At 34.8% G+C, this 21,525-nt stretch overlaps 2 protein-coding genes across 3 annotated transcripts in view; one reads left to right on the forward strand and one right to left on the reverse strand.

Moving 5' to 3' along the window:
- The window catches only part of CFAP36 (cilia and flagella associated protein 36), a 40,132-nt gene extending 23,287 nt beyond the window's left edge, over positions 1-16,845 (forward strand). The window contains exons 7-10 of the mRNA XM_023494949.2: positions 2,726-2,828; positions 14,876-15,018; positions 15,737-15,883; positions 16,451-16,845. Of these exons, the coding sequence (XP_023350717.1) occupies positions 2,726-2,828; positions 14,876-15,018; positions 15,737-15,883; positions 16,451-16,552 (495 nt within the window). The 3' untranslated portion in view covers positions 16,553-16,845. The remainder of the gene's footprint in view (positions 1-2,725; positions 2,829-14,875; positions 15,019-15,736; positions 15,884-16,450) is intronic.
- A 672-nt stretch (positions 16,846-17,517) lies between these two features.
- Positions 17,518-21,525, reverse strand: part of PPP4R3B (protein phosphatase 4 regulatory subunit 3B) — an 85,782-nt gene continuing 81,774 nt past the window's right edge. For both annotated transcript variants that reach the window (XM_031950504.1, XM_031950503.1), the window contains exon 16: positions 17,518-19,893. In XM_031950504.1, the coding sequence (XP_031806364.1) occupies positions 19,798-19,893 (96 nt within the window). In that variant the 3' untranslated portion in view covers positions 17,518-19,797. The remainder of the gene's footprint in view (positions 19,894-21,525) is intronic.

Here is a 21,525-nt window from a genome sequence, read left to right on the forward strand (position 1 = left end):
TCTTTGATTAGGGTTATGTCTTGGGTGTGCTAAATGTTGTTTGTTACACATGAATGGGACAGAAGAAATACCAAAACTACAACATTTAGGAACATAGGCCCCAAAGGAAAGAAGTGATTGTAGAAGGGGAAGAAAAATATGAAAAGCCAACTATTGGTTAGTCCTAAAAACATGGAAATGAAAATTTTTGTTAATGTGATATATTCAGATGGTGTATGTTTTCTTTGAAAAATAAATTTCCAACAATTAATAAGGCTAAAATCACAAAAGGAATGATTGTTCATCTTCAAATAATGTAAATGATGGCAGATGAACATTCTGCAAAAACTAAAATGGAGTTGAAGGAGCTGCATGGAAATCATTTTTAAAAGTGACCAAAAATTTTCTAGGAAACTACAAGAGAGAAAATGACTGAGGAATTGTCAGCTATCTTCTCAATGCCTAAAAAGTTATGGGATGTAAAGATTAACTCAGAAACTGTTTTTTGGATTCATGTTTAAACTTCTTCCTGGAAAACTTAGAAGTTGTCATTAATGAATATGGGGAACACTTCCATCAAGAGTGCTCCACAGATGATGTGGGAAAATGGGAGTCTAATACATTGATGGTGGAGCTGTGAACTGATCACCCTAGGAAGCAATTTGGAACTATGCTTAAAGGGCAGTCAAATTATACATACTCTTTGATCCAGCAATACCATTATTAGATCTAAATTTCAAAAAGAAAAAGAGAGGGAAAAGAATCCACATGTATAAAAATAGAGTCATTCTCTTTGTGATACCAAAGAATTGGTAATTGAAGGGATGCCTGTCAATTGAGGAATGGCTGAACAAGTTGTGGTATATAAATGTAATGGAATACTATGAACTGATGCCAAATGAAGAGAACAGAACAAGGAGAATATTGCACACAGTAACAGTAACACTGTCATGATCAACTATGATTGATGTGGCTATTCTAAGCAATACATTGATCCAAGATACTTCCAAAAGACTCATAATGAAAAATATTATCCACATCCAAAGAAAAAACTAATGATGTTTGAATACAGATCAAAGCATACTGTTTTCACTTTTTTTTGTTTTTGTATTTGTTTTCCTTAGTGTTCTATTCTTTTACAATGGGGGAGGAGTAGAAAATATTCCACAATAGAAAAATCATATCAAGTAGAGTGCAAACATGCTGGCTGAGACTTGGATGCTCCAAGTATTTGGTCTACTTTCCTTCAGTCCTCTCCATCCACTGCAGTCTCCCCTCTGCAGGTAGTATAGAACAGGAAATTGGCACGAGTCATTTCTTAAATAAGTTAGGCACAATTTTGTTTGGGGGGGAAAAAACACCAAGCCATAAAGCTGTTATACCTGTGACAGCATTGGATGATAGACAAAATCTGAAGATATATTTGAAATCAGCACATAAAATAAAATAATATTTACTCCTATGTAGTTGTGAACTGATCCAACCATTTTGGAGAGCAATTTGGAATTATGCCTAAAAGGCTATTAAATTGTGCATACTCTTTAATTCATCAGTGTCTCTACTGGGTTTATATCCCAAAGAAATCATAAAAAAGGGAAAAGGACCCACATGTGCAAAAATGTTTGTGTGGCAGCCTGTTTTTGTAGTGGCAAGGACCTGGAAACTGAGTGGCTGCCCATCTGTTGAATAATGGCTAAATAAATTATGGTATATGAATATAATGGAATATTATTGTTCTATAAGAAACTGTCAGCAGGATGATTTCAGTAAGACCCGGAGAGACTTACATGAACTGATGCTAAGTGAAGTGAAAGAACATTGTACACAGCAACAAGATGATTATGGAATGATCAACTATAGTGGACTTGACTCTCTTTAGCAGTGAAGTGATTCAGGCCAGTTCCAGTAGACTTTTGATGGAAAGAGCCATTTATGTCCAGAAAGGATTGTAGGAACTGAATGTGGATCATAACATAGTATTTTCACTTTTTGTTTATTGATGTTCGCTTGCTTTTTTCCTCAATTTTTTTTTCTTTTTTGATCTGATTTTTTTTGTGCAGCATGATAAATGTGGAAGTATGAATAGAAGAATTGAATAAGTTTGACAGATATTGGATTATCGCTGTCTAGGGGAGAGGGTGGGAGAAAGGAATGGAGAAAAATTTGGAACATGAGGTTTTGCAAAGGTGAATGTTGAAAACTATCTTTGCATGTATTTTGAAAATAAAAAGCTATTTAAAAAGAAGGAAAAAGTATTTATCCCTACAAAACTGACAGAAAAGCTCACTTTTTATTGTTTTTATCCAGAAGTATAACCTGTTCTGTTTTAGAAAAAGAACCAGATTCATTTTGTTAGATGTAAGAAAACTTCATTCACAGCAGTGATTTATAGATGCTTTCAAGTTAACAAAAAGATTTAATTTCATTTAAGTTAGCTGTGTGTCCAGTTATCAGTTGCAAGGCTTTTCCTTTCTTATTTTATTTCTCTGATAACTTTGGAATATAACAGTAATGAAGCCCTAAGAAATAAGAATGACAGGCATAAATGCAGGAATGGTTAGTTAATCTTTCAAAATTAGTACAGGAGATTCTAAAATGTTAGTAATGGCTTACAGACTTTAAGTATTAGGTCTTTAGCTATTGACCAAACAATAGACAGTTGTTTTATACTGTAAATGATTTTATTTAATTATACTTTAGTACATTATTAATATTAATTACCATATTATTAATATTAATTATTAAGTTTTCAGATTATAAAAGAGAAGATCCCTCAGGAGATTCACATGAAGCTGCAAAAATGAAAAAATCTTTAGGGGATGATCCAAATTTTGCTCTAAAATCTTCAGGTAAGATTAACCTATATTTAATTTAATAATCAGCTGTGGCTTTCCATAGAATGTCAGTCTTAATCTTTGCAGTTAGTTGTTCACTTGGCCATCAGTCAGTTGGCTATTGTTATTAATTAAATACTATGTTTCAGGAATTGTGCTGAGTAATGAGGATACAAAGAAAGGCAAAAGATAGTCCATACTCTCAAGGAGTGCACAGTAGAAGAACACAAGTAAACAATTATGTACAAACAAGCTACACAAATAATCAGTTTATCCGTAAGATGGATTAGGAGAAGATGAGATTTTAGCTGAGACTTGGAGCCAGAGAAACTATGAGATAAGGACGAGGAAGGAAAGAATTTCAGACAGGGAGAATAGCTAAGGAAAATTTGCTGTGCAAGGAAAGGATCTTCCTTGTCTGTAGTAAGGAGACCAGTGCCATTGACTACAGAGTTAGTGGGAGTTATAAGGTGTAAGATGACTAGAAAAATAATGGGGGTTGAGGGTGAGATTTATATCAGGTTATAGAGAGCTTTAAGAGCCAGAGGATTTTTTATTTGATCTTGGAGGCAATGAAAAGCCCCTGGAATTGATTGAATGGGGGTGGCATGGTCACATTTGTGCTTTAGAAAGATCAGTTTGACAGCTGAGTATTGGATGAATTGGAGTGGGGACTGAGGTTGGAGGGGCAGGACTTGAGGCAAGTAGACTAAACAGTCTTTTTCATTAATTCAAGTATAAGGTAATGAGGATCTAAAGTAGGGTGCTAGCAGTGACAGAAAAGGAAGGGCATATGTAAGAGATTTTTGAAATGTAGACATGACAGTACTTGGCAACTGATTGGATATGAGGGCTGAGAGAGAATGAGGAGTTGAGGATTGATACTGAATTGTCAGCTGAGGTGACTGAGAAGATAGTGATGTCATTTACATTATTGTGAATAGGAAGTTAGGAAATTGGGAAAGTTTGGAGGGATAAGGGCATAAATTCAGTTTTGGACATAGTGAGCATAAGATATTTGAGACATCCAGTTCAAGATGTCACATGAGCAGTTGGAGCCTGGTAGTCAAAAGGTTTAGGTTAGAAAAATAAATTTGAATATCTTCTGGTCAGAGGTCTTCAGAGGTCAGGTCTCTGAGAGCCTATGAGATTACCAGGTGAATTAGTGAGGGAGGTGACTAGGACAAACCTTTGCAAGAATTCCCACATTTAATGTTACAATCTGAGTGTAAGTTCAGCAAAAAACTGAAATGGAATGATCAAAGAGGTAGGAGGAGAAGTAGGAAAAAGGAAGCAATTTCATGAAAACCTAGATTATCAAGGAAAAAGAGGGTGGTTAACAGCATCAAAGACTGGGGAGAAATTAAGAGGGATGAGAACTGAGAAGAAGCCATTTCATTTGGTAATTAAGAGATTATTGGTAACTTTGGAGAGAGCAGTTTCAATTGGATGATGAATTTGGAAGTAAGATATAAGAAGAGAATGGGAGAGCCCATTGTTTCTTCTGGATGGCTTGGAAACTGCATAGTGAAGGACCCTTCCTAAGTCTGGAAACCAAGTGACCAAGGAAAGACTTCTTTGGCACCTCAGAACTTTGGCATGAATGGCCCTTCCCCGGAATACTAACCAACACACTCAAGCCGAGGTAATGGTAGTATTAGTTTGGCCCTGAAGCAAAACAACACAGAATAGTGAAGGACCCTTCCCCTGGTTTGATTCATCACCCAAGCAGAGCAAGGAATGTTCAGTTTGACAGGCATAACATAGGGGAGATAAGTATAGGCATGGATGAAAGAAGAGACTCCTATTCTCCTCTGAATGGATGAAATTCAGGGTGAAGGCCAAGCTGCTGGGTGCCAGAAGCAGAGAGCTATTTCTCGAATTCCTCAAACGCTTCTTCAAATAAGGATTTGATGACCTCTCAGCCACTTTCAATCCTTAGGACAGTGCCTGCCTTCTAGTAAAGGCTACCAGTCTATCCAGAACCACTAAGCTTACCTGATAGGCTTCAGGAACCTGGGAGACACAAGCAATAGATTCCTATGAGAAAAAAAACACCTTCATACCCATTGGAGGCTTTAAAGAGAGATGCCCATGGGATGTGATACTCCAAAAGGGTTCTCACATTTCTCTTGTCCCCACCCCAAGGGGAGAAGGGGATCAAAGTCTCCTAGAGGTGGGAAAATAACACTTCCAGAACTCAAAATATTATTATAAAAGCGGTAGACAAAAAACTATTTGGCATTAGTTATAAAATAGAAAAGTAGATAATGGAATAATTATAATTTTCCTAAATTAAATTCTAATTCTCTTTAGCAGGGGAGGATCAGAAATACTGGAACTCAATAACCCATTGGTTCAGAAAATTAGAAAACGAAAAAGAGCTCCCTGTTTAAAAAGAAAAATGCCAGAAAAACTGGAAAGCACTCTTTCAGAAATTAGGCTCAGACTAGCTCTATGGGTAGGAGATGTATTCTTATCTAAACAAGAGATAAAAGACAGTTAAAAAAGACCAAGTAAACTTTTGATTATATGAAACTGAAATGTTTCTGCACAAATAACAGTCATGCAAGTAGAATAAGAAGGGGAGTGGTGAGTCAAATAGGAAAAATCTTTGCATCATATTTCTCTGATATTTAGTGACCAAGATACATAAACAATAGATAGATAAATTAGTCTAAGATAATAAAAACTTCTCAAAAGAATTGCCAACTCTAAACAACCATATGAAAGAAGACTTCAAAATACTAATTGCAAAAGAAAAAAGATGGGAAGTCATTGCTTATTAATGTATTGTCAGTGGAGCTGTGAACCTGTAGAATCACTTGGAAAGCCATTTGGAGTGATATAGATATAGTGACTAAAATATTCATGTCCTTAAACAACATGAGGATTCCATTATTAGGTTTATACTCCTTGGAGGTATTGATAAGTAGAAAGTATTCATAATACATAATAATACCAAAATATTTGTGGCAGGACTGTAAGTGATAGCAACGAATTGGAAACAAAGTAGATTCCACTAAACAGGGAATGGCTAAATCAATTATGGTACACAATGTAACAGAATATTTTTGAGATCTTGGGAAATACAAATGTATGTATACAGAATTACTTGCAAAGATCTGTATGAACTAAAACAGAGTGAAGAAAACAAAAAAGAATGTACACAATTACTGCAACAATATAAACAAAGAAATGTAAACAGAATGAACAGCCCTTCTCTTCCCCTCCCCCCATATCAAAAATCACAGAAAAACAAGTGTGGCTATTTCACTCAGAAGAAGAGAGATGAGAAGACACTTTCCTCCTCCCTTCATTCTCCCATAATTGGAGGTTAGGGTCCACAAATATTATATAGTGCACATGTTTTTAGACTTTCTCTGTCTTTATGACGATTATTTATTATTTATGATTTTTCCCATCTTTAAAAATGTATTTTTTGTTAAATGGGATAACTCTCTAAGAAATTTAAAGGATAATGATAATATGGAAAACTATGAATGATGTGAAAAACCAAAGATCAGTAAAAACATTTTTTTAAAAAAGAATGAAAGGGGTAGCTATGTGGATAGAGTACCATCCCTGAAGTCGGGAGAACCTGAGTTCAAATCTGGTCTCAGACACTTAATACTTCCTAGCTGTGTGACCCTGGGCAAGTCACTTAACCCCAATTGCCTCAGCAAAAAAAAAAAAAAAGGAAAGGAAAGGTGCATATGAGGATTTTGAGGAAGGGGGAGATATTTGTATTTGTAGGCAATAGGGAAGCAGTAAGTAAACAAGGAGAGGAAATTTGTGAAACAACTGGGGTAATAGAGGGGATATTTGACTCCAGAAAACAGGTAGAATAGAGTCACTTGTTCATGTAGAGGGGTTTGTCTTGGCGAGGAGAAGGGCTATTTCTTCATGTTGAGACGGAGGAGGAAAAAGTGAAGGAGAGGTATCTGAATGAGAAGAGAAGAGAGCTCTCTGCAAATGTCTTCCATTTTTCAAGTGAAATATGAGGGTCAAAAATAGAAAAGGAGGGAAATTTAGTGCAGCGGTGCTGTTCTCAGAAGAAAATAAAACCTTAGGGGTAGGATGATTGGAAATTATGGTTATAATGAAGAACAGGTTTTAGGGTTCCAAGGCAGAGGGAGAGGCACTTGTGGATGACAGCCAGATCGTGGGTAGGATTGTTTCCATTTTTTAGCTGTGGTCCATTGGAAGAGTAGGTCATGAGAAATGAGTAGGTAGAACTGGGAGGTTAGGTTACTTGAGAGAAAAAAACAGTATGTTCCTTTGTATGAGGTCAGGAGTTGGGTAGGAAAAAAAGAATTATTTTAAATGGGAAAGTATATAGAACATAAAGAAAATTAATTGCAAATATAAATAAGGAGAGTAAATAAACATCTTGTTGCTTTTGATGTGTTCAAATTAGCAGCCCAGAGAAACTATTTTAGGTCTTAAAAGAATGGATTAGATATGATTCCTGAGCCACTGTCAGTATTTGGAAAGATTATGGAGAAGGGGAAAAGGACAGGATTGGAGGACAGATGTTTCTTTTATATTCTGAAAAGGGAAGAAAATGAGGCCTACAAACTAGAGGTCAGTGAACTTGTCTTTGATTCAAGTCATTAGTTATAAAGAAATAATTAAATGGCCCAGGCACAGATCCTTGGGGTGCTCCACCTCCTTCCAAGTTAACATCAAATCATTAACTGGTTGAATGGTTTGATCCAAAGATTAATCATTAATCGTTTGATGGAAACCTAAAGAGGTTTTCAATGAAGTGCTCCAGAAATCTGTGCTTTTTAATTATTTGGATAAAGCTTTTACATGGCAAGATTATCACATTATGTTGATGGTACAAAGCTGGGAAGAACAGCTAACACTGTGAATGACAAGACACAAAAAGATCTTGACAAGTAACAACCCAGAGCTTAATCTAAGATAACATTAAATAGGTATAAATTTATATGTATAAGAGCTTTACATTTGAGTTCAGATATTCAGCTTCTCTTATTACAAAATAAGGAAAGAAAGCATGGCTAGAGAGCATTTAATCTGAAAAATATTTCAAAATGCTGATGGACTGCAAACTGTGAGCTGTATATTATATATGATATGACAGAAGAGAAGAGTTAAGACTGATTCGCTAATCCATGTTTTTGAGCCAAGTTCTTTCTGTGTTCTTTGTCACACCATGAACCAACTTTAGTTGAATAAAAACCTATGTAGTTATCTGCTTTAGATATAGATGATTTCTAGTTGAATCCTGTGGCAAGATTTTTTTGTTTGTTGGTACAGTGTCAGGTTGGTTACATGTAAAGTCCTTGAATTTGGAGGTGTGCTATGTTTATTGCTTTCCTTGCCTATTGTTTCCAACTATAGAAAATTTCATTTCCAAACATAGCTCAAATTATTATTTATAGTATTTGCAGAGTTTTTGCATAAATAATCCATAAATGGTATAGTTCTTTAAATTTCTCATCCAATTTTTGATACGTTTACACTTTTGAATATGACTGGATCTATTATACTTTTAATAAAATAATCTAACCACATCTTGAAAATCTTTCTCAAGAAAAACCATAAAACTATCCATCTCTTCTTGTATCTTTGCTTAATTTTTTTTTTTTCTGGTTAATGAATCATGTTCATATATATTGTCCTAGCTCTCTCTGTATCCTTGAGATCAAATGTTTAAAACAGCATTTTTTTTTTTTTTTTTTTTTTTTTTTTTTTTTGCTGAGGCAATTGGGGTTGTGCCCAGGGTCACAACTAGGGAAGTGTTAAAGTACCTTAAAGCCAAATTTGAACTCAGGTCCTCCTGACTTCAGGGCTGGGGCTTTATCCACTACACCACCTAGCTGCTCCTAAAACAGCATATTCTTAAATTAAAGATAAGCAATTTATTTGTAAACAGTGAAGTCATAGTAGGATGATGTCTCCTGACCTTAAAAGCCCATTTTTTCATTGCTCTGCATTTGTATTTTGGTTGAACCAAAAAGATTCAGTCATCTAGTTCTCCCATTTGGGGTGGAAGGAGGGCCCGTTTTCAGGAGTATCATATGTTCAACCATTATAGGACACAAACCCCTATTCCTAGCTGATTCATGACTAAGTCAAGACTTGTCTACTTGGGCTTAAAAGAAGATCTTGTTTACATTTTTCTATTTTCTTTACTTCCAGAAAATGTTTGCGAAATGTATTTGTCAGAGTATAATTCCTTTACTTGCCTGGGTGACTGCATGTAGAGTTCCTAAAATTGCCTTTGAATTTGCAGTGTTTTTGATGTTCCTCTACCACTTTATAGTGATAGCCAAATCTTTATCCATTTGGATGATACTGATATTTCTCCCCATTTCCCCCACAAAGGAGAGTCACCAGTGTTTGAATAGTGTATCAGCCACATCATTCTTTTATGTTGATACCATCTTGATCTTATCGATATAGAAATCACCATCAGTAGGAACTACTTTTCTCTCTTAGGTGAATCAGACCATTTTAGTCCACTTGAAAGTTAGATCTGAGGCCTTGATGTAGTTTGTCTAGAAGCCAGAAGGCAATTGGGGATTTGGAGTCATTTTGAGGTCCTTAGTCCTCTGTTATGTTTGGCCACCAATACAGTTCATGAGCTATGCAAAACTGTTCTTCCAGAGTATAACCATCTAAAAGCTAGTTCCCTCTTTCCTTTGGGAATGTATAGTTAGCTGTGCATTTGGCTACACATTTTTAAGTCTATGTTAATTTTATTGCCTATGGTGCTTCCATGGGATTAATGACAGCCTTTCATAGTAGGAGGCAAGTTCCCTTCAGAGTTACTCATAAGCAGGAGAGTTATCTTATGAGTAGGAGGCTCCTTCCAACCTACTCACTCAAGAGTTGAAGGCCTACCCTTAGTCTTTCTGTATCTCCTTAGAGATGATCCCTCTCTTATTTCTCTTGTCTCTTAGATGGAATTTCCCATTACAATAATATTCTTCTTAGCATTATCACATCACATTGACCCATTTTATGTTGTCCAAATCCTTCCCTTGAAGTCCTAGTGCCCTGAGAATAATGTTTCAATATTGAGCTACACGGGTCCTACTGTAGGTTAAAAGTGGCTTTGGCATTTTCTCCATTTGTTACCTGAAAAAGATCTCATTCATTTATTATTAAAATACATTTTACTTTAGTCCATTTAAGAGGATCAGTCTTTTGTCTCTGGTTTGGCCCTCAACCAAGTATGTTCATCGATGATCCATAATTCACCAATAAGGAGCAACTCCCTTCCCCCAAACATCCTCACACACCATGTTTTCAGTTCATTCTTTCAGTAAATTCCATTGCATTCTGTCTGTCTCTTAAGTGTTCACATTACTACTTGCTGTTGTCTCATAGTCTCATTCATCCAGAAACTCACCATAGAGGACATCAAATTATATACCATTTAAATATAGGAGTACCTTTTCCTTTCAGTGATAGTTAATACAATATTCTTTTTATTACCAATGTTAATTTTCAGAAGGATGAAAAATCTTTTGAATTGTAAGAACTCAGTTTGTATCCCTCTGACATCCACATTTAATCCATCAAATCCATATTTAGCAAAATAATGAAGTTTTGAAAGTATGACTTTTTCTCTATCCATCTTGAAAGCAAAATTCAAAGATTTTTTTGGTGTTTGTATGGAAAGAAATTATTTTGCATAAACCAACTCATTCTTAGCCATAGATTTATTCTCTTTACTTAGGCCCTGACACAGTTGTTTTAGGTGCCCAAACTAACACCATGTAAAGCCAGCAGAGACAGAATTAGCTTGGGCAAATGGAACTTTCTCTTCTAGAGACTACAGAATATTAGGAGACAGACCACTCTTGCTCAACTGTCTTCTGTGATCTCCCTCTGCTATTGCTAACTTCTGTACTATTCTATTTCTTACTTGATCCCAAAATAAATTTGTCCCAGAAATCCTACCTGTATGGTTCAACTGGCCAGGTAACAGATGCCAAATTAACTAAACTTTGTTTTAAAAAGTTTTCTAATTTCCTGTTTCATTTCATTCATTCCTGTTTCCCATTTGAAATATATGTGGGTATTCTTTTTTCTACCTTTTTTATGTTCCAACTGGTAGGAATTTTGTGAAGGTTTTGTTGTTATTGTTTTTATTGACATTTCAGCTTTAATTATTATATAAGTACAGAATTCAAAGCTAATATATAAATAAGCTTCTTTTATACTTTGAAACTGCTTGAGAAAGACACAATACTTTTTTCTTACACCATATTGATCCTTAACAAATAAGTGGACACTCATTTAAATGGATTTAGAGGCACATTTGCCTAGAAATGTGTTCATTTTTCTCACCTCTATCCCAAATACATGTTTAACCAACTTTTCCAGACCTCTGTTGTTGAGTTCCTGCAGATTTCTTCACACCTCGGATTTCTGGGTACCTCACAACCACACTTTACATTTCAAAAATTTCTCATATTTCCAGCTGTGCTCAAACTATACCTGTCTAGTTTCAGGACAGAAAATAACAGGTTTCCAAGATTTGGTACAGTGGAATAGCTTAGACTTGGAATCAGGAAAACCTAAATTCAGATCTCACCTTAGACACTAATTGTGTAACATTGAAGAATTCATGTAATCATTCTCTGCTTCATTTGCATCATCCATATAATGGGGGGATAATAATAGTACCTATCTCTCAGGATTTCTATAAGAAGCAAAATGAGATAACATTTACAACAAATGTTAGGGCACTATATAAATGTTAGTCATTGTTTCAAATTTCAAAATCCATCTTTATTTAGCTGTATGGAATAGTCATTCTACCCAAATTAGATCTTTTTTCTACTCCATATGCTCCTTTAGTTTCCTAGTGTCTCCTGAATTAAGTAGGACTACCATAACCAAATGAAATTTTGCACATTTTCTTGTTCACATCTTTTCTGTCTAAGCTAATGGCTCTCAGATATACAAGGTTGCTCTTCCCTTTCCTCCAGACAAATTCTTTTCTCTTCATAATAGCTCATCTTTCAATTTAGCTACTTCCCTGCTTCTAACAGGGTGATTTCAGGTACTGATCTATCACATCTCAGAGAACTGTATTTCAATAAGATCCTTTTGGGAAGCTAGGATGGTGCAGTAGATAGAGTGCCAGTACTGGAGTTAAGAAGACTTGAATTCAGATCCAGCCTCAAGCACTTTGATGATGATTCATAGTAGTTCTTAATAATAAAGTACTTTTTAACGTATGTACATTTTTCTTTAGACATAACACTCCAGCATACTTACTAGCCTACAGTATGATATAAACATAACTTTTATACGCACTGGAAACAACAAAATCTGTGAATTGCTTTATTATGATTATTTGCTTTATTGGCTTGGTCTGGAACTGAACCTGTAATTTCTCTAAGGAATGCCTCTACTTACTGGCACCGAATACTTTAAGAACTGTTTTTGCCTGAGGAACAAGTCTATTTTAGAAACTAGTATTAAATGACTACAAATGCAAGTCAAAAATTCTGCTGAAATTTGCCCTGATTTTACTTGTTAGGACATAATAGGACTATGGAGAAGCAGATAGGATTCCCGTATTTAAGTATTTTATGATGATTACTTAGCATCAGCTAAAAACTGTGCTCAGTCAATCTCGTGCCTGCAGAGCACTTTACTTTTGGATATATATGTTTCCATTCTACCTTCAAACATTGTATGCCTCTTTATCATTCAGACATTAGTACTAGATGACACTTGATATTCCGCTATGATTTGAATAGCCAGAGTCAGGAGGGCATAGTCTATATGCCTTCTCGGTCTAATCTCTGCTAGTTCTGGACTTGTGTGTTCTTGTGGCGATTTTAGTCTTAGTGTATTAGTTTCTAGAAAACCTTTGTCACTTAGCCCTAAAGGTAAAGACTTCCACTTTTTCCCCTGCATCTTGAAGATAACAAAATTGCCACAATGTGTTCTTCCAAATACTCCCGAGGGGATTTCTTCTTCACAGAATTGGTAGTATGAGCTTGCCTCGGTCTCCATTACTCTTATCAACTCTCTGCTACTAAGCCTTTGTCGACCCAAAATATAGTTAGCCTTTCTGTAAACTTGCAGGCTTTCCATTTCTCATGTTCCCATCTTCCCTAGGATAGATATGTCAGATATTTTGAATTCAACATTTTTCTCTTCTATCAAGGTTAACGTAGGACTTGGGATATGAAAAAAGCCACTAAGAACCAGAAAAAGAAGTAACAGAATTGATTATAAATGTTATGGAGAGATTCTAACTGATTGTTTTTAATCCTGGACAAATTAAATTGTCCCTTTTCATATACTATTGGGTTCTTGATGAGATGTTATTGTTTAGTCATTTTCAATCCAATCCAACTCTTTCTGATCCCATTTGGGATTTTCTTGGTAGTATATTGGAATGGTTTGCCATTTCTTTTGTCGGCTCATTTTACAAGTGAGGAAACTGAGGAAAATAGAGTTTAAGTGACTTGCCCAGAATCACACAGTTAATAAGTGTGTGAGGCCAGATTTGAATTCAGGATGGTGAATCTTCCTGATTCTAGGCCTGGCACTTTATCCACTGCCACCTAGCTGACAGATAATAGACATACAGTATTTTTATTCTAATCAGTAGGAATTGTTACCATATGTTCATATAAAAACAAGAAGTTTCTAAGCTTCTTTGAGATCATTCTCATGTGGAATTGATTCAGATTTACAGCAGTAAGAGACATTCTCTCATATGCTAAGTGGACATGGGATATGAATAGGCAGTTTTCAGAAGAAATGTGATATAAAGTGATAAAAATTGCTCTACATCATTAATAATTAGAGAAATGCAAGTTAAAACAACTCTTAAATTGTATTACCTCATTCCAATTAGATTGGCAAAATATATCTTTTGGCCCAGAAATATTTGATACTAGGTCTGTTCCCCAGAGAGATCAAAGAAAGAGGAAAAGGATCTTTATGTAAGAAAAATATGGTATTTTCATGTTTGCAAAGAATTGACAACTGAAGTAGTACTCATTATATGGTGAATGGTTAAACAAGTTATTAGATGGAATATTATTGTGCTATAACAAATGATGAAGGGAATGGTTTCAGATAAATTTGGGAAAACTTGTATGAATTGATGCAAAATGAAATGAGCAGAACTAATGTAACAGTATGTACAATATAAATAGTATCATAAAGACAAACAACTTTGAAAGACTTAGGAACTCTGATCAACACAATGATCAACCACAATTCCAGAGGATTTATGAAGTTTGCTATTCACCTCTACGTGAGCAGTGGTTATGGCTAATGAAGGAATTTGTTTTGACTACTTGTTTGAATTGGGAGGAGGAGGTGGAATGGGGAGAAGCTAAAAGTAAAAATAAAATTGAAAAAAGTCATCCCTAAAATTGAAAAAAGTCATCCCTTTTTAACTGGAGACACCATCTTTCTATTCCCTTTGCCTGGTGGTCTTTAAACTTCTAGTAATTACTGAAACTTCTGTAGCATTTGACCTTTGTTATTTATCTTTTGCATCCTAATCTCTCTTCAATTAAATATTAAGTACTTTGAGGTATAAAATAAAACATTATCCTTATCTTTTCTATAAAGCAAGTTCCTCAGGAATTACTAGTATTACTCAACAAAGACTGCTTATCAATTATGAAAATGGCTTTAGTGAAGTTTAAAATATAGTAAATACAAAGAAACCTTAGTTTCTAAAACTAGTAGGTCAAGAAGAAATGGCTAATTTCTGCAATGATTCCATTTTATTTACCTCCTTTTTACATAGTGATCCTTCTTGTGTTCTGTCATGTTTTCATTGGTATATAGAGAATTTGGAGCTGAGACAACTCCCTCTGCTCGTGTAGATCAGCATCTTCTCTGATCTTTTGAGAGCCCTGAAAGGTTAAGGGTCATGCCCAGGTTCACAAAAGACAGCATAAATGTCAGAGGCAAAACTTGAAGCCCCACCTTCTGGACCCCAAGGCAGGAGTTCTCTTCACTGTGCCATTCTCCCTCTTGCAATGTTATCATGTTCTGATTTGGTTCTTTACCAAATTCCTGTTGTTCAGAAGGAAAAGTCCATTTTGGTGGGAGATCACAGCCTTTGGGAAGAAATTTGGAAACATTGCCTGAAACTTCCTCTCCCAAACTGAGGGAAGAGACTATGACAGCAAGCTTAGAACAGGCGATTAAAGAAGGAGGACCATTATCAGTAAGTAATAATGATTATGATGATGATGATGATAGCTAACATTTTTATAATGTTTATTAATTACCGTGTGCCAGGTACTGTGTTAACCTCTTCACAGTGTTCTCATTTGGTCCTCACGACTCTGGGAAGTAGGTGCTCTTAATTGTCTCCATTTTCTAAGATGGGGAAACATCATCTTAATGATAAACAGCATCTTAATGACTTGCCCAGGCTCACATAGCTCACATAGCTAATGAGTGAGGGGCTAGATTTGAAAGTCTTCGAGGGCCAACACTTTTATCTGGCCTGCTATACCATTACTTAGGAATTTGATAGCTGCCAATAACATGATGACTCGATTTGTTGTCTTTTTTACAAATTGCAGCCCTTAATAGTACTTCTTTCTCTGCTTATTATTGTTAAATCCAATTTGTAAGTTTTCCTAGCACATACCTAAAATATTTTCTCTTCCTCAGAGAAGAGGAATTTATACACACACAAACATGTATTTGTATTTTTGAGACAAAAAATGCCTATATGTATATATTTATCCATTACACATACATAGACACACAAGGGGAAATGCTGTTAATTTGATAGAAAAAACCCTTGAATTTGTTCCCTTGAACCCTTGAATATATAATGCAAAGATTGAGACATTGAGCCATTTATGGATGTTCTTCTTGCATAATACACATTCATTTCTTTTGTGTAATTAAATACTTTTTATTTTCCCCAGAATTTATCAGCACTTGGAAGAGAGCAGCTCCGGCAACGAGAGGACTATTTAAAGCAGAAGAGAGATAAATTGATGTCTATGAAAAAGGATCCAAGGATCAAACAGATACACAATATAGAACAGCAGAAAGGAAAATCTGCTGAGGAGGTAACCTTATTTTGGTGTAGGTGAAAAGCCCAATTTTACCACTTAGTACCTGAGCTCCTTTGGGCAACTCACTTAACCTCTCTTGGGTCTCAGTTTCCTTTGATAGATTCAAAAAGACAATTACATATCTAAAAATGGTAATAGATATAAGGTAATATGGTGCAATGGTTACAAATCAGACTAGATTTGGAGTTTCATTGAAAATCAATTGGTACTGATGTCACCAAATTGTAACCAAAAATCAGGAGGGTGGAAAGTTAGGGGCAGTATTCCAAGTTGTAGTGTAATTCTGCACTAAAGTGTTTTGAGCTGTCTTGTGTGACTTTTAAAAAGTATTATGAATTTAAAAATATATTTTGTTTTTGCAAAAATACTTTCAAACTTGATCACTCCCAGATTTCCTTACTTTCATTTTACTTCTAATAGAACCCTAGAAGCCACATTTTAAACTTCAGAAAATTAATTACAATACATTGGTGAGAGGGGGAACCATCATATTAGAGATGCCCAAGCCATGTGTTTTATATTTTAATTAAAATTGCATTCTATTTTTGTTTATTGGTTTAGGAAATTGCAGAAAAACCAGAAATGACAGCAGAGGAGAAGCAAACACTACTAAAGAGGAGATTGATTGCAGAGAAGCTTAAAGAAGAAGTTATTAATAAGTGACAATTTTAAGAAACTTAATTTAGTAAAACAGAAGTTTGAATTTCTTTAAAATAAATTATTGAATCCTTAAACTAAGCTTGTTTTGGATTTCATCACACTGAAAAGTGCCAAATACTTAACATATCCATCTGTCTTGCACGAGTACAAAATTAATTCTGATCTCGTTAACTTAAAAAAATTGTAATGTCCATTCAAATTATTTTATGAAAAGTAAAATAGTCTCTTAAGATTGTGGTTACAAAGTCTAAATGTAAAAATTATCTTTGCAGTGAATAAAGTGATATATGTAATAACTAAAGCTTTAAGTACTTCTATTTTTAGAAGTTTGGGTTAATGCAATTAAAATTTGCAGTATACACATTAAACCAGATGACATAGATAACTGATTCAGTTTGTTTAAAGAATTTTGTCAGTGTAGAAACTAAATAAAAAGCTGCTACATGGCCTTAGAATTCTTTGCAAGGTTATTTGCATGGAACTAACTGAACACTATTGTGAGCTGGTAAGATTAGACACTATAAACATGTACAGATGTTTAGAGTTTCTATGTTTATATAGATTCTATAAGAGGTATATTTTTTCTGCCAGAGGCGTTAAAATTTACCTAAAGTGGGTGCCAAATTATGTACTCTAATTTACCCACATCAGTCAATAACATTATGCTTAATATTTTTCATCACTAGCTATTATTAGACTACGGGAAAACTAGTGATTAAAACACACAAATCAATTTAATGTAACTTTTTATTAAAATAGTATTTATAACTGATACATATTGGCAGATGTAACTTTAAAAAATCTACAAGGGCCCCAGGCATTCAAATGTGGGCTTTCACTTGTTCCACTGAATCATCAAGAGTACAAATTGAAGGGATAGAAATTTAAGTCTGCCTGAGTATGGTGGCTCTAGACATGGTAACTGAGTATTTCCTACTTCCAAGGGATTTAGAATTTTTTAAAAGTCCTTTGAATCTCATGATGTAATAATTTTTTCCTAAAACTAAAACATAATATAGTAATTCATGAAACATTCACATTTTTGCAATGAAGCCTTCTATGGTGATGCAAATGTTCTTTAAAGCTCACAGCAGTTTTTTAGAAAAGAAAAAAAGAAGAATTGAGATGTAAAGTTAATGCTTGGTACCAGAATTTTACCTACTTTGAATAGGGTCACATTTTCAGCCTCAGAAAGGGAAAAAAAACATGCATCATTTGTTTTCCCTTGAATTTCATGAGGAAATGTTTTAGCTTTGAGAAGGAAAGAATGGACCAGGGTTGATGAGAAAATTTCTTATAAGTACACTTGATCTTAACTCTACTACATTCCGAGTCACTTTATTGGTACTTGGGGCATACCTTTCATGATATATACCCTTACTTTTTTGAGAGGGAAGCCCCATTCTAGGATGCCTGGAGCCCAATGGGGTCATAAGATTTTATTTTAAGTGTTACCTGAATGTTGAAAATAAAACAGAGATATCTCTTAACTCATTAGTTTAGAAATCTTGTATTGTTTGACCAAGTGGATGTATGATAAATGTTAAACTACGAATAATTTTGTTGGCTTATTAATTTTACTCTAAAATGGCCATATCTCATAACGGAGTGAACTTACAACAAACCAAACAAAAACAATCATTATGGAATTACAGGGTCACATTTTAATTCCTGAATTTTACATTTCAGCATTAATATCACCACATGTATACAAATGGTGTAAAACAAGTACAGTGGTATTTTTAATACAAAATAAATTCTGTTTTATGGAAAAAAAAACTATACTTCATATCTACACAGACAGCCCATCTTTTCCAAACAATAGCTAAAATTAAAATTAACTACAAAAATCTCCAAAACAGGGAAACTGCTTCAGTTTAAACTATTCCAGGAAAAATGGACCCATAACACATTACAAGGGTGATCTCTATCTGGTGGATTGCAGCTGGTTTCATAGTTTTGAGCTTTTATCACTTCTAACACATTAATTATAGTTTGGGGACATTTTTCTCACTTTAGCATGATCTCAGATCATAGATGGGCAAACTAACATTAAAATATTTACAGAATGCTTGCTGCTCTTTGAAATAAAACTTCAACTGTTTGCCTCAATTATTTTTGCAATTCATTTGTGTACATGGAATGTGCTTTTACTCTTTGAAAAATGAACAAACAAAAAAAGCAGCTTTCATATTACACCCCTGTTTGAGGAAAAGATTTATATGCTGTAGACTTCTCTTTTCTAGGAACTTCTTGGTCCAAAATGGCTTCTTAATGTTAAAATGCCACTAAGTTCAGCACTACTTAAAACCTGTGTATTAGTGCTTATCAATTGATACATTTTGCAAGTTTGCAAATGTAATAGTATGACAACAGCTTAGCAAAGAGAAACAACTTTACTAACAGCAGAAAGTGACTTGACACTGTAATCTTCCACAAATGCTTGTACTTTGGTGCAGCTGAAAGGACTCTGCTATAGCCACAAGCAAGTTCCTGGAGAATATTCTCTTGGGAAACTACTGATCCTATCCATCAGTATCTCTGAACATGCTGGTTTCAATGTTAGATTAAAACAATTTTATGCCAGCTTGCTTTTCTTCAAACTACATACTGGAAATTCCTGGTGTGTAAAATTCAAACATGCATACTAATACAGGGTGTGCCGTACTTCAACGGCCTGAAAGGCTGAATTTTTGTTAAATTTTGAAAGAAATGGTCCCAACAGTTAAACTTCATTTTTTTTTTAATGCTAGCTAAATCTGTATTCCCTAAAAATTGTTTTAAAAGAGGCAACTGATAAAAGAACACTATGGCCAGCACCATTACAAAAGTAACGTTATTGGGTTTGCAACTGAAGTTTCACAATCGTTTCTAGTTCTGATACATACCAGGACAACCCTGCAATATTAAAATTTTACTGACCTGCTCCCCACCCTCTTCCCTCCCCAAACCTGAGATTTTCCTTGCTGAGAAGCTGTCACCCAGGTTCTGTTTACTACTAACCCACCATTTTTTGACAGCCTGAAAGGCAAACTCCTTAATTACTAGAAAGAGAAAAGTTCCTTGGAAGTCTGGTGTTTACAGAACTAAACTCTTCTAGTTGATACACTGAGTGTCTTTTGCTACTCCTTGTATATTATCTTATATGTTCAAGGGAGAAAGCTTTCTGATTCAGACTTTTAAGCTCACTGAACAATTGCAGCATTTAGTAATACCCCACAGTGAGGTTCCCCTCCCCCCATAAGTTTTTATGAGCCAAGTCGAGGTCTTTTTCTTGGAGAGGTTTCCTCCTCCTCCTCTTCTTCTTCATCATCTGGATAATCCACTAGGCCAACTAGACTTCCCTGGTGAAAAATAAAAAAAACTAACTCACAACATGAAATATTTTTTAAACTTTTTTTTGTAGGAAAAAAAAGGAAACAACTCTACAGATTTTAAAACATTTCTGTACACTTAATACATAAATTTTGGCCAGCTAAAGCAGTTTATGGCATCTGCACAAAAAGACTAAGACATCTAAATATGAGATTCATTTAGTATTAACTGAAGGCCAAAAGGCAGTTTTCTAGGCAATATCAAGGCCATGATGGAAAAAGTGTATTTGCTAATTAAATATTTTTAAAAATTAGATGTCTATATCTACCTGGATTCAGAGATGCAGAGTAAATCCCTGTTCTATGGAATATCCAACCAACTTAGAAATGATCTTTTAAGAGAGTTTCGTATTTCAGCAACAAAGAATTGGATTGGGAATGTAATGTAGGTGACTTACACAAAAGGCAAAGAAACAATTACTAACTATTAAAGACCTGGTAGAGATTTATAATTTTGAGAGCTGGAAGGGAGCAGACTAATAAATAACTGGCTCATTTTATAAATGAGAAGACTTAAGGTAACACAAGATAAATGGCAGAAACTAGGTCTCCTGATTTTATCAACATTTGAGTTTTCCCACACTTTAACTCTACTTGTTGAAGCACAGAAACATAATTTTATAGCTGAAAGGGATATAACACATCAACTATGCATAACCCCTCAATTAAACAGATATCAGGGCTTAATTTATAGACCTATCAGTTTTCACCCACCAAATTATCAAAGATTAGTTTAAAAAACCCCTACTTATGAACTATCATTGTTCAAAGCTTCTTTAGTGCCTCAAACCCCAGAATTTTTTTACTTCACAAAAATTAGGACCCTCTCCTCTTCAAAAAAAAAAAAAAAAGATTTAATGGAAATGATTCTTGAATCTTTGTGTTCAGTATAGGTATATGATTAAGAGTTATAACCTTTATCTGTTAAAGAAATCTATCAATTTCAATAATCCATTTATTCTCTATAAATCCCTGGTTCCCTCTTTTTGTCTAATTTGGGAAGTGCCAAAGTAGAATTTCCTGCCATTGTTGTAGTCTCAAACAATCATGAGGTGAATGAGACGTTAAGTAATTTGTTCATTTTCGGAGTTACAGGTCTCTCAAAATGCAGCATCGGTGGTCCTATATCCACTGTCACATTCTCTGTGACAACAATATAAATTCTGAATAAAATTTATCTACTTTCAAGCTTCCTAAAAATATTTTTACATATTTTAAAAACAACCAATACTACTTTCTACAACTTTACAATGGCTATACTTGATGCCTAGCTTGCTCTCTTTCCCCGTTTTCAGCTCAATCTTCATGGCTGCTTTCAAAATTTAGCCCAAGCACCCCTGTCTGCTGATGGCCTTTTCTGTTCCCTCCCAAACTCCTTCAGCTCCTCTCCACAGCTGACACTGGTGCTGAATCTTCTGAGTATATCTATGTATGTTTGTTATCTCTTTTATCAAACTGTATGTCGTTTTCTCGACAATTACTCTGCTTTTGTTTCTATATCCCCAATGCTTAGAACAGAGTCTGGCATACAGCAGTCACTTAATGCCTGTCAACTGAATAATTAATTGAGATCATCTAAATGAACTAAAGAAAATCTTTGAA

The sequence above is a fragment of the Sarcophilus harrisii genome, chromosome 2 (assembly GCF_902635505.1).
Source record: "Sarcophilus harrisii chromosome 2, mSarHar1.11, whole genome shotgun sequence".
Classification (NCBI taxonomy): domain Eukaryota; kingdom Metazoa; phylum Chordata; class Mammalia; order Dasyuromorphia; family Dasyuridae; genus Sarcophilus; species Sarcophilus harrisii.